The sequence below is a fragment of the Miscanthus floridulus genome, chromosome 11, assembly GCF_019320115.1.
Source record: "Miscanthus floridulus cultivar M001 chromosome 11, ASM1932011v1, whole genome shotgun sequence".
Lineage (NCBI taxonomy): Eukaryota > Viridiplantae > Streptophyta > Magnoliopsida > Poales > Poaceae > Miscanthus > Miscanthus floridulus.
Window position 1 is genome coordinate 40,366,009 of NC_089590.1, and position 15,181 is coordinate 40,381,189.

Consider the following 15,181-nt stretch of genomic DNA (forward strand, 5'->3'; position numbering starts at 1 on the left):
AGAATAACCTATATGCACTAGGAATGAAAACTTTAATAAATTAAATCTGTGGACAAATGAACTACTTGCATAGAAGAAATATCGTAAATGTCTTTGAAATTACCTACAACCATCTTCACATACTGCATGTTATAAAAATCACCAAACTGAAGTGCTGCAACCTGCAAGGTAGCTACATATATCAGAAAGAATTCAACAATAGCTTGATCCGTCAAAAACATACCAATGCAGAAGCGTGAGGCTTGTTACTAGTGTAACATATCATAATTCCCAAACACTGGGCAAAAAGAAATTATTTTCCCATACGCCAATTAAAATCAATCAATTATAGGTGTCCTTTACCTCTATTAGACATTGAAGTGTAAGATTCTGATAAGTAGCCATAGGGAAGAACTTCAGTAATGTCTCTAGCTAAATAAAAAATAAGAAAAAAGGGTAAGGCCCAGCGTTTCTGTTGGCACAACACACATTCAATCACTCACAAAGTTCAGCTATCATCAACATACTATAAGGGTTGTGGAACCTACATACACCATAAGGGCTCCAGGCTCCTGCTTCAGTTCTTCCACCACCTACAGAAGTTCAATAATCATGTGTAGATCCTGATTGCTTGTTGGACCAAGCAATCCTTTCTATGTCTAGAATGTAGGGAGCCAATCATGTAGAATAGACAACAAATTCAAGTCACAAAAGAACAAGCACAGCCGCATCCCCATATCATGATAACAGGATCAAAGCTTTATTAGTAATTAAGTAGTACGTAATAGATAAATCACTGCATGCATAGCCAGGCCTACAGACCGAGAACAACTCAGATGACCCTAGCAACAAAAGCAAGCACCATTTGCTGACCACCACTATGGAGATTACATTTGAAACACTACTAGCTCAATCACTCCACCTTGAACATAATCTAAATCAAATAACCTGACACCTATATATTATTCAAAGATAATGACACACATAAATTCAAGTGCAATAGAATAGAATCATAAGAAGAATAAGAATTTAAGAAAAACATTGGAATGCAAACTTAAAACCGAATAGGCTCCGTCACAAGAAGAAATTAAAGAAACTTTGCACCAAGTTAAAAATTTAAGTAAATGCTGATAAGAAAACTTCACGCCCTGGGGAACTCACCTAAGAGCACACGCATACTGCACAGCACATGAACAGAGCACACATGAGAGCCCAACTCTAAGCACTACAACAACAACAACTGCTGGCCAAAAACTATATATAATTAACATTGGTCTTCATCTCTCTTTTCCTTTTCCACAAAAGAGAAAGCACGCAAGCATTCTGAATTTTGGATAGATTTCTTTGATGTTGAAAATTAAAATTATGCAAAGAACATGTACATTTTAGCACTCCTGTAATTAACTTTATTTGCTCTCTTCTTAATTGGATGGTAGGGCTCCTGCCATTGCTTAAAAAAACATACAAATCAATTCTTTGCTTGATCAAGGTCCTAGTTTGAGCAGTGCACATTAACGTACCAGATTGGAAAATAAGCACAAAAGTTCTAAACTGTACAATTTGGCTAAATTTCTTATTCAGTTCAGTTCACCTTTTTACAGCAAGCAAGCACAACTATGAGTGTAGCAGTTCCTCCCCCACATCTTTATGTGTATAGAGTGAGGGAGGTGCAACAATCAGGCTCCCAAACAAATTGAACATCAGGTACAACGAGGAAGGTGGGGATCACAAATCAGATAGCCTCATCACTGGATACTATATCTGTAACATCAAATTCAATGAGCTATAACTCACAAGCACATCTATTTGAGATACTTCCAGATCATGAGAAGTACAGTATTTAATTTTTAGAAGAAAAAAACTCACAGGTTGCTATATATCTAGCTTCCTGCAAGAATAACTCGAGCTTCAGACAATCATGTGCTAATTCAAAAGCTTGCTTCTCAGAGTACCATAAAATTCTCACAAGGGGTAGTGCTAGTAAGCTAGCTAGCAGACAATTGTGTACTAATAAGCTATTTAGCCAACCATGCACATTCATACAAGCAACTTCAAAATGCAATCTATTTAGCTTCCTTCAAGCCATAAATATTATCGATTGAATAATTGTACAGGGCAGATAATTACACATGGATTTAAAAAGACTACATGACCTAGGTGCAGTGTAGTTTATCTTCATGCAGATCTAACAAGACATAATTGAAGATGACGAGGGCTCAATTGAGGCTTGAGTATAGAAATAGAGATATAAAGGGGAATGTTGGAAACTAGTATGAGGCTATACGCAAGTAGTACAGGGTAAAACCAAAAATGCTTCATCAATGACATTGTTGCGGGAGGGGCCGAGCTCAATTTGGCATGATGGCTAGTGGCTACTGCAGCTTAAGCAAATAATATGCATCAACTGGGATTTATAAACAAGCAAACCGTGGTGACACTAACATAGACACAAACACACAAGAGAAACGAGATCGCCAGAGAGTTGCCCCACCGCCTAAAAACATAGAATCTGATTTTAGATATACCAACAAGGATGCCCATTCCTGGGTTCTATTGGTTGCCCAAACACAAAGAAACAGAAAGGCCAAAAGCAATGTATATGTCGTCCATCTATCCTACCAAAAACAGCAAGCAGAGTCTGCTACTGCTGCTGCATCTCATTGGGTTAGAGTTGTAGAAGAGGAGAGTTCAAATCAATTAGTAATTGGTGGATGCAGCTAACAAATAGCAGGTTCCCATTCTAGGTTAAGCACTATCATTGTTTCAGACATCCCGAAGCACAAGGTGCGGCTCACAAAGCCCGACATGTCAGCGGTGGAGCAGGTACATGAGGTCGTCGCCTGCCTCCCGGCGTAGCTGGAAGCCATGCTAGACACCGACGCGCCGTCGCTAGACCTCAGGGAATAGAGATCTACACAACAACAGCTAAATAGAGCAACAAACTTCATATCAAGGGAGCAAAGCGGCGAATGCAGGTATCTCCAGACCTCTAGCAATGGTAGACGAGGAGCGAGCAACCGATTTGGTGAGGGGGAAGCCACGCACAGAGACAGGGTGGGGAGGGGCAGCGAGGTCACCTCTCGAATCGATGCGATGCTGACACAAACAAGGGGAGCAAGCGTCGAACACACAAGTACCTCCCGAGCTCTAGCAATGGCAGACAACACCGAGCAACCGAATCAGTGAGGAGGAGGCGACGCGTAGAGATGGGGTGCGGCGAAGCAGCGAGGTCGCCTCTCGAATCGCCTCTCTAGGTAGGAGAGCATCGGAGGGGAGAAGACGATGGGGAAATGAGACAGCTAGAAATGGACAGGCATGATTCCCGATTTGAAATAGTAACACTCAGAGTGGGCCTGACAAATTAGTGTCACAAGGCAAATGGGCTCGACCAGACGTCGATTCTTCATCTAGTAGACAAAAAATTCATGTGCCAACAAACCAAAAAACACATGGGTGGAGTATAGCATTTCTAAAAAAAATCCAGTGCACGATGGGCTCATTGAGCCGGCCATGCGTGCCTGCCCTCAATGTCTGACGCGTGGTAAGGAAATCTATGCCTACACTCTAGATCTATAGAGGATTGTCATGTATTCCATCAAGAAAACATGACTTCAACAAGTGGAGTGGAGCCGTTGTGTGCGACCTTCATGGCCCTGTGATTGCGTCTCAGTCCATGTGGTGTCCATCAGGGGCAGGGAGCGCACGAAGGTGTCGCTGCACCCATGGTGTCAGGGACCTAACACCGGGGTACCCTAGGAGGTGGAACCAATAACCATTGAACGTTAAAAACTCCCAGACGGACAAGGACGCCGTTGCTTTCCTTGCCCGAATAACGGGAGTTTGGTTCCACCTCGCCCGATGCCCTTGGGCTAGCCCTGCCTCGCCCGAGGGCTAAGGGCTAGACTCCGCCTCGCTCAACCCTCGAGGGCTGGGCTCGGTCTCACCCGAGGGATAAGGGCCAGCTCTGCCTCGCCCGAGGGCTTAGGGATAGACTCCGCCTCGCCCGACCCCCAAGGGCTAGGCTCGCTCTCACCCGAGGGATAAGGGCTAGCTCCACCTCGCCCGAGGGCTCAGGGATAGACTCCGCCTCGCCCGACCCCCGAGGGCGGACTTCGCCTCGCCTGATGTCTAAAGACTAGTTTTGTCTCACCTGTCAACCTCTCCCCGCCCTCTCATGATGATAGGTACAGAGTAGGACAAGACGTTCGGGTCAACCATGGCTTCGAGGACCATACCCTGTGTCCCAGCAGGAAAAGTACTACCAGGGAACGACGGAATGGGTGCTTTAGACCCTCCTAGGCGTAGCAGAGCCTAAAAAGTGTTGTGGGTACGTGCTCTTTGCCCTACAGAGTTGCAGGCGCTGCCTTCAGCTCTTAGACACGGAACCCAACATAGACATATGACAACCACTATGATCCAGGAAAGGACTCGCGTCCTCCACAAATGACGGATGTGCTATCACCATGTTATGGTCCCAAGGGAGTGGCGCCCGCTTCATGGCCCCTCGAGTCCACCAGATCAGAGCACTCGCTTCAGCCTCGAGACGCCCTCTCCGATTGGAAGGCCTTGCCCACAGCGCTACTTCAAACCCTGACCCTGCGTCCCTCCGACGGGGACTCTTAGGAACCAGAAGGCGTGCGAAGCAAGGCTGGGCAAGGCTCATAAGTCAAAACTACTATACCAGAGTCCATACCCTACGCATAGCAGTACTCTATAGCCATCCTAACATTCTATAGTGCATCGATAGTATTGTAGGCACTTACCATCCTCTCGCACCCGCCGGAATGGACTACAAGGCTTGGTAGACGTGAACAACAAGGCTGGGTAGCATACGCACCCTTGCCCTCTCACTTGTAAAGCCATCCCCTTCATCTATAAAAGGGGATGTGCTTCCTCCAACAAAGCACAGACTTTTTGACAACACAACACACATCACACACAGTCAAGCTGCTACCAAGCCCTTAGCATCCTTTGGACCCTTCCATCAGAGACTTGGGACCAGTCCCTCTCTTGACCGTTTGTACCCCCTACTACAAACTATTTTTGGTGCTAATAACACGAGTAGCACAGACTGGACATAGGGACATTCAGCCCGAACTAGTATAAATCTTGTGTCCTTTAGCACACCATCCGGGCCTAACGCGCATCACTATAAATTTACTTGCCGGTGCTTGTATGAAACACCGATAGTTGGTGCGCTAGGTAGGGGTGTTTGCGCATTCCAAATCAGGCCTCGGATGGCCAACCACGCAATCAACTAGGTCCTGGGTGCACACGTGCATTTTGGTGACCTAGATTTCATGGTCACACTGGGAGGAGAGCTAGCGCTGGCCCACACGGCCATCCTGTCTCTCCCTTCCATCAGCTTCAGCCACCGGAGGCTTAAGGGCCAGCCCGACGACTTCCTTGGACCCTAGTCATCCAGGGAGGCCCCACGCTGCATCACCCTCTCTCCGGAACACCACATATGGAGCGCCCCGACATCGTCTCTGTTCGGTCTCCGCAATGCTGCGGCAACCGCTGGCCACCTTTTGGCGCTACGTATGGTTCAGTCACCCACGGATAACAAGTTCATGGGGACAATTGAACATGATATGGAGACTCTCCACAAGCTCCTCATGAAGGAGTCAGGATTGTCCTCTAGCTCTGACTCTAGCAGGGGAAGCCATCACCCTTCTCGGGAATGCTTCATGGCGCAAACCCACGAGGGACGCGTCGAAAGCATCTCCGGGGAAGAGACTACCTCGATAAGCAACCCTGATGGCAGGTCTATGGGGGAGGCAGCAGCCCCATCTCGCTTAAGGATGGAGCAGCTGAGAGCCCACAAGCTGGAGATCGATGAGGCTGGACAAGGGCTCGTCCGGGAGTACACGGACATCAATCGCGAAATCGAACGCCACAAAAACGGTGGGCGCACGCATGCCCTAGCCCGCATGGTACACCAGAGGATCCTTATCGATGATAGGACCCTCCCTCACTTCGCTCAGGTGAGCCAAAACATCACCGCTGTGATGGCCTTGCTGCATGGCCTTCCAGAGGCTGTGACGTCCAAGGATCGTTAGGCCCGCCAAGAAATTCGCACGTTGCTCAAGCGTGCAGCGGCACAGTAGGCAGAAAGCTTGTTGTCTCGACGACGCGAGCCCAACACTAGCCAGCACATGCCCTCGGTGCGCCCCACCAAGGACACGTCCATTCACCTAACACCGCTAGGTGGCAGGTAGCACACCGCTGTCCCAGTACATCAATGTCTCGGCCACGACTGTGACGTGCGTAGCACCATCGACGCCCGCATGCGCACCCACGGCGACATAGGGGAGGGAGCCCACCGCGGCTACCATCCACAATGTGGCAGATGCTATGACAACGGCGAGGACCAGAGCCCAAGCCCTGGCCTGCTAGGCCCTCAGGCCTTCGGCCGACACATCCTCAATGTTGCTTTCCCACTAAGGTACCGACCGCCAACCAACATCCCTAAATATTCTAGGAAAACAAATCCTGGGCTTTGGCTTGAAGACTATTGGCTTGCATGTCAAGCCAGTGGTGCGAGTGATGATGATTTCATTATTCACAATCTCCCACTATTCTTGGCCGATTCGGCACGAGTGTGGTTGGAGCACCTACCGTCCAACGCCATTCAAAGTTGGGTGGATCTGACGGAGATCTTCGTGGGCAACTTCCAGGGCATGTACAAACACCCCAAAAACCCATGGGACCTCAAGAACTGCCGCTAGAAGGCTGATGAAACCCTCCGCGGGTACATCCGGTGCTTCTCCCAGCAGTGCAACAAGCTCCCTAACATCACCGACGTTGACGTGATAGGGGCCTTCCTATCTAGGACAACCTATGAGTCTTTGGTTCACAAGCTAGGGTGTAGGGGCCCACGGACCACCAAGGAGCTCCTGGACATCGCCACTAGTCATGCCTCAGGAGAGGAGGCGGTCAGAGCCATCTTTGACCACTCTGACGGCAAGGCGAGGTGGGACGAGGACGCCGGTGAAGGTGCCTCCAACCGTCCCGCCAAAAGAAAAAACAAGAAGCAATGGCGCAACAACTCGCTCATGGCCGCTACCAACCGTAACCCGTGGAGGGCGCTTCGAACCACTTTGAGAAAATGCTCGAGGGGCCATGCCCAAACCATGCTTTCCTAGCCAAGCATCTATACAAGGATTGTGGCCTCAACAAAGGGGAGCAGGGGAAGGAACCTGCCCCCACCACAGACAACGTAGAGGAGAAGGACGACACCTTCCCAACGCCGAATGGCACCCTCATGATCTTCGAAGGATCAGCGGCCTACGACTCCAAGCGCCGCTAGAAGGTCGCACGCCGCGAGGTCTATACGGCCGGACCGGCCACGCCTGCCTTCCTCATGTGGTCAGAATCCACCATAACCTTTGACCGAACTGACCATCTAGATGCCATCCCACACCCGGGAAGGTACCCGCTTATTGTTGATCTAGTCATCGGCCCAAAGCGACTCACGAAAGTACTGATGGATGGAGGCAGCGGCCTCAACATCATGTACGCCAAAATGCTCGACGAGATGGGTGTCGATCGAACGAACCTCTGCCCCATCCGAGCGCCTTTCCATGGTGTCGTACTTGGTAGACAGGCCATACCGCTAGGGCTGATCGATCTGCCCATCACTTTTGGGGATCAGTCTAATTACAGGACTAAGACCCTTAGCTTCGACGTGTTAGGGTTCCCTGGAACTTTCCATGCCATCCTCGGACATCCATGCTACGCGAAGTTCATGACCATCCCCAACTATACATACCTCAAGCTGAAGATGCCGGCCTCCCATGGGGTCATCACCATCGGCACCTCCTTCCGTCGCTCTTACGAGTACGAAGTCAAATGCTGTGGCTACGCCACAACAATCGTCACCTCCGAAGAGCTCGCCACCCTCAGGGAGGAGGTCGTTGAAGAAACGCCCGATGCAAAGAGGTTGTCTAGATCGCCCGAATCGGCGGAAGGGTCCAAGGAGGTCCTCATGGACCCGAGCAGCTCCGAGGGAAAAAAAGTTCGCATCAGAACCGCACTCTCCTCCAAATAGGAAAGCATGCTCGTCGACTTCCTCTGCGACAACAAAGACATCTTTGTGTGGAAACCCTCGGATATGCTAGGCATCCCAAGGGAGGTCACCAAGCATACCTTGAAAATCCACCCAGGCTCCAAGCCGGTGAAGCAACGCCTACGCCGCTTCGACGAGGAAAAACGCAGGGGCATTGGAGAAGAGATAGCAAAACTATTGGCTGCTAGGTTCATCAGGGAAGTACACCACCCAGAGTGGTTAGCAAATCCTGTTCTTATGTGAAAGAAGAGAGAGAAATGGAGGATGTGTGTCGATTACACGGGCCTCAACAAGGCATGCCCAAAGGACCCATTTCCTTTGCCACGCATAGACCAAATAGTCAATTCCACCTCGGGGTGCGAAACCCTCTGCTTCCTTGATGCATACTCCGGCTACCACCAGATTGCGATGAAAGAGTCTGACCAGCTCGCGATGTCTTTTTTCACCCCATTCGGATCGTTCTTCTATGTTTCCATGCCGTTCGGTCTGAAGAATGCAGGGGCGACATACAAGCGCTGTATGCTCAACTGCTTCGGGGACCTCATCGGGTAGACCGTTGAGGCCTATGTTGACGACATCGTAGTTAAGTCCAAACAGGCTGACCATCTTGTCATCGACCTCGAACGAACCTTTATGAAACTCCGGGCAAATAGCATCAAACTCAATCCCAAAAAATGTATTTTTGGGGTCCCGAGGGGCATGCTGCTCAGTTTCATTGTCTCCGAACGCAGCATTGAAGCCAACCCAGAGAAGATCTCAGCCATAACAAGGATGGGCCCAATCTAGAACATAAAGGGGGTTCAGCAGATCACGGGGTGCCTTATCGCCCTCAGCCGATTCATTTTGCGCCTCGACGAATGAGGGCTCACCCTTTATCGACTCCTGAAGAAGTCCAACTGCTTCGAGTGGACAACCAAGGCCCAGGAGGCACTTGACATGGTCAAGCAATTTCTAACCAAACCCCCGGTCTTGGTTCCTCCAAGCAACGGAGAATCCCTCCTCCTATACATAGCGGCCACCATGCAAGTGGTTAGCACCACCTTAGTAGTAGAGCAGGAAGAAGAGGGGCACGTCTTCAAGGTATAACGCCCTATTTATTTCATCAGCGAGGTATTATCTGAGTCCAAAACCCGCTACTCCCAAATCCAGAAACTCCTCTACACCATCCTCATCACCAAAAGGAAGCTACGCCACTACTTCGAGTCACACCCTATGACAGTCATGATGTCATTCCCCCTTAACGAGGTCGTCCATAGCTAGGACACTACAGGAAGAACCGCAAAGTGGGCCCTCGAGCTGATGGATCAGGGCATTACTTATGCCTCCCGAATGACGATCAAATCCCAGGTGCTGGCTGACTTCATCGCGGAGTGGACCGAAGTCTAGATGCCACCAGCAATCGTCGATCAAGAGTACTAGACGATGTACTTCGATGAATCACTGATGAAAAAGGGCACCGGTGTGGGACTAGTCTTCGTATCACCCCTTGGGGTCAGCATGAGGTACATGGTTTGACTCCATTTCCCCTCATCAAACAATATCGCAGAATACGAAGCGCTCATCAACGGCCTCCAAATCACCATCGAGTTGGGCATCCGATGCCTCGATGTTAGGGGCGACTCCTAGCTAGTCATCGACCAGGTTATGGAGTCAAGCTACCATGACACCAAGATGGCGGCATATTGCCAAGAAGTCTGACGACTGGAGGATAGATTTGATGGCCTCGAGCTCAATCACATCCCAAGGCACCTCAACGAAGCAGCCAACGCACTCGCGAAAGCAGCGTCTGGCTGAGATCCAATTTCAACCGGTGTCTTTGCTAGTGATCAACACAAGCCCTTGGTGCGCTATGTGGGGTCAGAATAGGCTGACAAGGGCCCATCTAATCTAACCTTGGGGGCCAACCCGCCGACTGCTCTGCCTGACCCTAAGGTCATGGAGCTTGAAGAGGGTCTAGCAGCAGAGCTCGACCCTCTCAATGACTGGAGAACGCTTTACCTCGACTACCTCCTCTGCGACACACTACCGGCAGACAAGATGGAAGCCCGATGGCTCGCACACCATGCCAAGTCCTTTGTTCTTGTAGAAGGTGAACTCTACAAACAGAGCCACATCAGGATCCTGTAGCTCTGCATCCCCAGTGAATAGGGAAGACTTCTGCTGAGCGACATCCACGGCGGGGTCTACGGTCACCATGCCCACCGAGGACCTTGGATGGAAATGCATTCCAACAGGGCTTCTATTGGCCCACCATAGTAGCCGACGCCGAGCAAGTTGTACGCACCTACGAAGGGTGTCAGTACTACGCTCGACAGATTCACCTTCTGGCCTAGGCATTCCAGATGATCCCCATCACATGGCCCTTCATGGTCTGGGGGCTCGACCTGGTTGGGCCACTCAAAAAGGCACCTGGGGGCTTCACCCATCTACTTGTCACCATTGACAAGTTTACAAAATGGATTGAAGCTCGACCGATCTCCACGATCAAATCTGAGCAAGCTGTGTTGTTCTTCCTCGACATCATCCATCGCTTTGGAGTATCGAACTCCATCATCATAGACAATGACACGCAGTTCACTGGTAGGAAATTCATTCAATTCTACAATGAACAACACATTCGGATCGATTGGGCAACCGTCGTGCACCCACGAACGAATGGGCAGGTCGAGCGCCTAAATGGCATGCTCCTGCAAGGCCTTAAGCCTAGGATCTTCAACCGATTGAACAAGTTCAGCGTGCGCTGGCTCACTGAGCTCCCAGTGGTGCTCTGGAGCCTAAGGACAACTCCTAGCCGGGCCACTGGCTACACACCCTTCTTCATGGTCTATGGTTCTGAGGCCGTTCTCCCAATAGACCTTGACTATGGAGCACCAAGAATTAGAGCATACAACGAACAGGGGGCCAAGGCATTGAAAGCTCTAGTTTGGTTTTGGTTAATTGATGAAACCCTAAGTGCTAACCTAGTTTATCGAAGTGATTATGAGATAGGTAGCACTACTCCAAGTGATGAAGCAATGTCGAAGATCATGATGATGGTGATGGCATGGTGATGATCAAATGCTTAAACATGGAAAAGGAGAAAGAGAAAAACAAAAGGCTCAAGGCAAAGGTAAAATTGTAGGAGCCATTTTGTTTCGGTGATCAAGACACTTAGCGAGTGTGATCACATTTAGGATCGATAGCTGTACTATTAAGAGGAGTGAAACTCATATCGAAATGCAGTTATCAAAGTGCCACTAGATGCTCTAATTCATTGCATATGCATTTAGGATCTAGTGGAGTGTTAACACCCTTGAAAACGTTTGTGAAAATATGCTAACACATGTGCACATGGTGATACACTTGGTGGTTGGCACATTCAAGCAAGGGTGAAGAAGATAGAGTTGAAAAGGATTTAGTCGCACTGGTTTCAGAGCTACCGGACGCGTCCGGTATGGTGACCGGACACGTCCAGTATTTGGCGATGTACTCAGTGACCGAATGCGTCCGGTCGCCACACTGGACGCGTTCGGTGTGAATCAGCTAACACAGTGCTCGGCAGATCAGTCGATCGGATGCTGGCAGCGTCCGTTCCGGTGTGACCGGACACGTCCGGTCATCGGTGGATGCTTACTATACTCGACCGGACGCCGAGGCTCAGTGTCTGGTCAGTTTCTTCCAGACACGTCCGGTCGGCCCTGGTGGCTTATTGGACTCGACCGGACTTGGTGGCTCAACGTTCGGTCAAGTGTGTTTGAGCGTCCGGTCATCGGCGAATGGGCAGCAACGGCTAGGCTAGGTTGAACTGGACATGTGGTAGTCTGGGAGCTACCAGGCATGTCCGATAGGCCAACCGAACGCGTTCAGTATTCACGACTAGAGCGTCCGGTGCACTCTAACCAAAGCGTCCGGTCGGTGCACAGTCGGCAAAATATTTGAGCCAACGGCTCTATTTTGTGGGGGGCTTCTATTTAAGCCCCATGGCCAGCTCAAGCACACTCTCTTACACATTTTCATTAACATAGTAACCTTGTGAGCTTAGCCAAAGCCCTCCCACTCATCTCCATCATTGATCCATCATCTTTGTGAGATTGGGAGAGAATCCAAGTGCATTGCTTGAGTGATTGCATCTAGAGGCACTTGGTATTCATGTTGCGCTATGGATTTCGCTTGTTACTCTTGGTGGTTGCCACCACCTAGATGGCTCGGTGTAGCGGAGGAGGATCGACACGAGTTGGTGATTGTTCGTAGCCATCTCCGGTGATTGTGAGGGGAGTTGTACCTTCCCCGGCGGAGTGCCGAAAGGTAACTCTAGTAAATTGCTCATGTCATTGAGTTACCTCACTTGTGGGTAGGTTCTTGCAGTGTCTAATCGTTTGGATGAGGTTTGTGAAACACCTCTTAGCCGCTGAACCACCAAGTGTTGGTCGACACAACAGGGACTAGCGTGTTGCCAAGCACGTGAACCTCGGGAGAAAAATCTGTTGTCTCTTGCCATTTGATATTCTCCCGGTGATTGGTTTCATATTCATCTTGTGATTGGTTCATTCATCTACACGTTAGTATAACCATCCTACTCACTCGTTTACATTCTTGTAAATTAGTTGTAGCAAGCTCTTTAGTGTAATTAGATTTGAGAGCTTGCTTTGCTATTTAAGTTTGCTTAGTGGAGCTCTTTAGAGTAGAAAGATTGAGAGCTCTTAGTGAGTAGTATCATAGCAAATTGTGTGTCTAGCTATCATTGCAACTAGAATTGTTGGATAAGTGGCTTGCAACCCTTGTAGAGCTAGAGCAACTTTGCATTTCGCTATTTGTCATACTAATCAAATTGCTCTAGTTGATTTGTAGAATTTTAAATAGGCTATTCACCTCCCCCTCTAGCCATATTAGGACCTTTCAAGTGGTATCAGAGCCATGGTCACCATTTGATTGAAGGCTTAACAACCTCGGTGTCAAATTATGGCTCAAGTTGTGTTCAACCATGTGGGGGGCAAACCACCATTCTTTGATGGCACATGCTATGATTATTGGAAGAGAAAGATGAGGATGTATCTTGGTTCAATCAATGCTCAAGTATGGGAAGTGACCAAAAATGATTATGCTATCATTGATCTCGACAATCCCACCAACCAAGATAAGATCAACAAACAATGCAACACAATGGCCCTCAATACCATATACAATGCCATTGATTCCAAAGTGTTTGAGCAAATCAAGGATGGTGAAAGAGCAAATGAGGTGTGGACAAGATTGGAGGAAACATATGAGGGCACACCGGCGGTGAAGAGTGCCAAGTTGTACATCCTCAAGGACAAGTTGATAAGTTTCAAGATGAAGGATGATGAGAGCATTCCGGAGATGTTCCATCGGCTACAAGTAATTGTCAATGACTTGAAGGCTTTAGGAGAAAAGATCAAGGATGATGATGTCTCTCATCGGTTCTTGATGTGCCTACCTCCAAGATTTGAGATGTTGAGATTGCTCATCATAAGAGGAGGATTGAAGGAGATTACCCCCAACTAAGTACTAGGTGATGTCATGACCCAAGAGACATACCATGTGGAAAGGGAGGGGGATGACAAGGATGACAAGAAGGAAGAAGAAGACAAGAAGAAGAAGAGTATAGCATTCAAGGCTAGCTCATCATCATCCAAGAACAAGGGCAAGTCTAAGAAAGAATCAAGCGATGATGATGATCTTAGTGATATTGATGATGAAGCTATGGCCTTATTTGTCCACAAGATGGGAGAATTCATGAAGAAGAAGGCTATGGTTCAAGAAAGAGAAGAGATCACACCAAGAGCAAAGAGTATGTGAGAAGATGCTACAATTGCAAGAGCCTCGATCATGTTGTAGCAAATTGTCCCTACAATAGTGATAATGATGAAGATGAGAAGAAGAAGCACAAGAAAGATAAGAATGAAAAGAAGGAAAAGTAGGAGAAGAGAATGACCTTCCAAAAGAAGAAGGGTGGAGGCTAACCTACAAGGACCCAAGCAAGTTTGGGTACCTAAAAAGAATTGATCTTCTTTTGTAGGTAAATTATAAAGCCAGAGGAAGGCATTGGGTGCTTGATAGTGGGTGCACACAACACATGACCGGTGATCCAAGAATGTTCAATTCAATCAATGAAAGCAAGAGCAATGGGATTGATAGTATCCTATTTGGTGACAATGGCAAAGGCAAGGTCAAAGGGCTTGGTAAGATTGCAATATCCAATGACTTGAGCATTTCCAATGTGCTACTAGTAGAGAGCTTGAACTTCAACCTTTTGTTGGTAGCTCAATTGTGTGATCTTGGTTTCAAGTGCATATTTGGTGTGGATGATGTAGAGATCATAAGTGTAGATGGCTCTAACTTGATATTCAAAGGATTTAGATATGAGAATCTATACTTAGTTGATTTCAATGCTAGAGAAGCTCAATTGTCAACATGTTTGATCACTAAGTCTAGCATGGGTTGGTTATGGCATAGAAGGCTTGGTTATGTTGAAATGAAACAATTGAACAAGTTGATTAAGCATGACTTAGTTAGAGGCTTGAAAGATGTCACATTTGAGAAGGATAAGCTATGTAGTGCATGTCAAGCTAGAAAACAAGTTGGTAAGACACATCCTAAGAAGAGCATGATGAGCACATCTAAGGCATTTGAGTTGATGCATATGGACTTGTTTGGACCAACCACATACACTAGCATTGGTGGAAACAAATATGGATTTGTAATTGTGGATGATTTCACTAGATATACATGGGTCTTCTTTCTTGGTGACAAGAGTGATGTGTTTGCAACATTCAAATCATTTGTCAAGGGCATTCACAATGAGTTTGAAATAACCATCAAGAAAGTTAGAAGTGACAATGGTAGTGAATTCAAGAACACTAGAATTGATGAGTTATGTGATGAATTTGGAATTAGACATCAATTCTCAGCCAAGTACACTCCTCAATCAAATGGCTTAGTTGAAAGTAAGAATAGAACTTTGATTGACATGGCAAGATCAATGTTGAGTGAGTACAATGTGAGTCATTCATTTTGGGCCAAAGCAATCAACACAGCTTGCTACTATAGCAACCGACTCTATTGTCACCCCATGATGGAGAAGACACCTTATGAGCTATTGAATGGAAGAAAGCCAAACATAGCATACTTCTG

At 47.9% G+C, this 15,181-nt stretch overlaps 1 protein-coding gene across 1 annotated transcript; it reads left to right on the forward strand.

Moving 5' to 3' along the window:
* The first annotated feature begins 7,468 nt into the window (after nt 1-7,468).
* On the forward strand, nt 7,469-8,032 carry LOC136491814 (uncharacterized). The gene has a single exon (XM_066488043.1). It carries the CDS (start codon nt 7,469-7,471, stop codon nt 8,030-8,032), a length of 564 nt encoding a protein of 187 aa, XP_066344140.1.
* Nucleotides 8,033-15,181: the final 7,149 nt, after the last annotated feature.

What these genes read in the sequence shown, in the direction of transcription:
- LOC136491814 (XM_066488043.1), top strand. Translation starts at nt 7,469, where the DNA reads ATGGATGGAGGCAGCGGCCTCAACATCATGTACGCCAAAATGCTCGAC.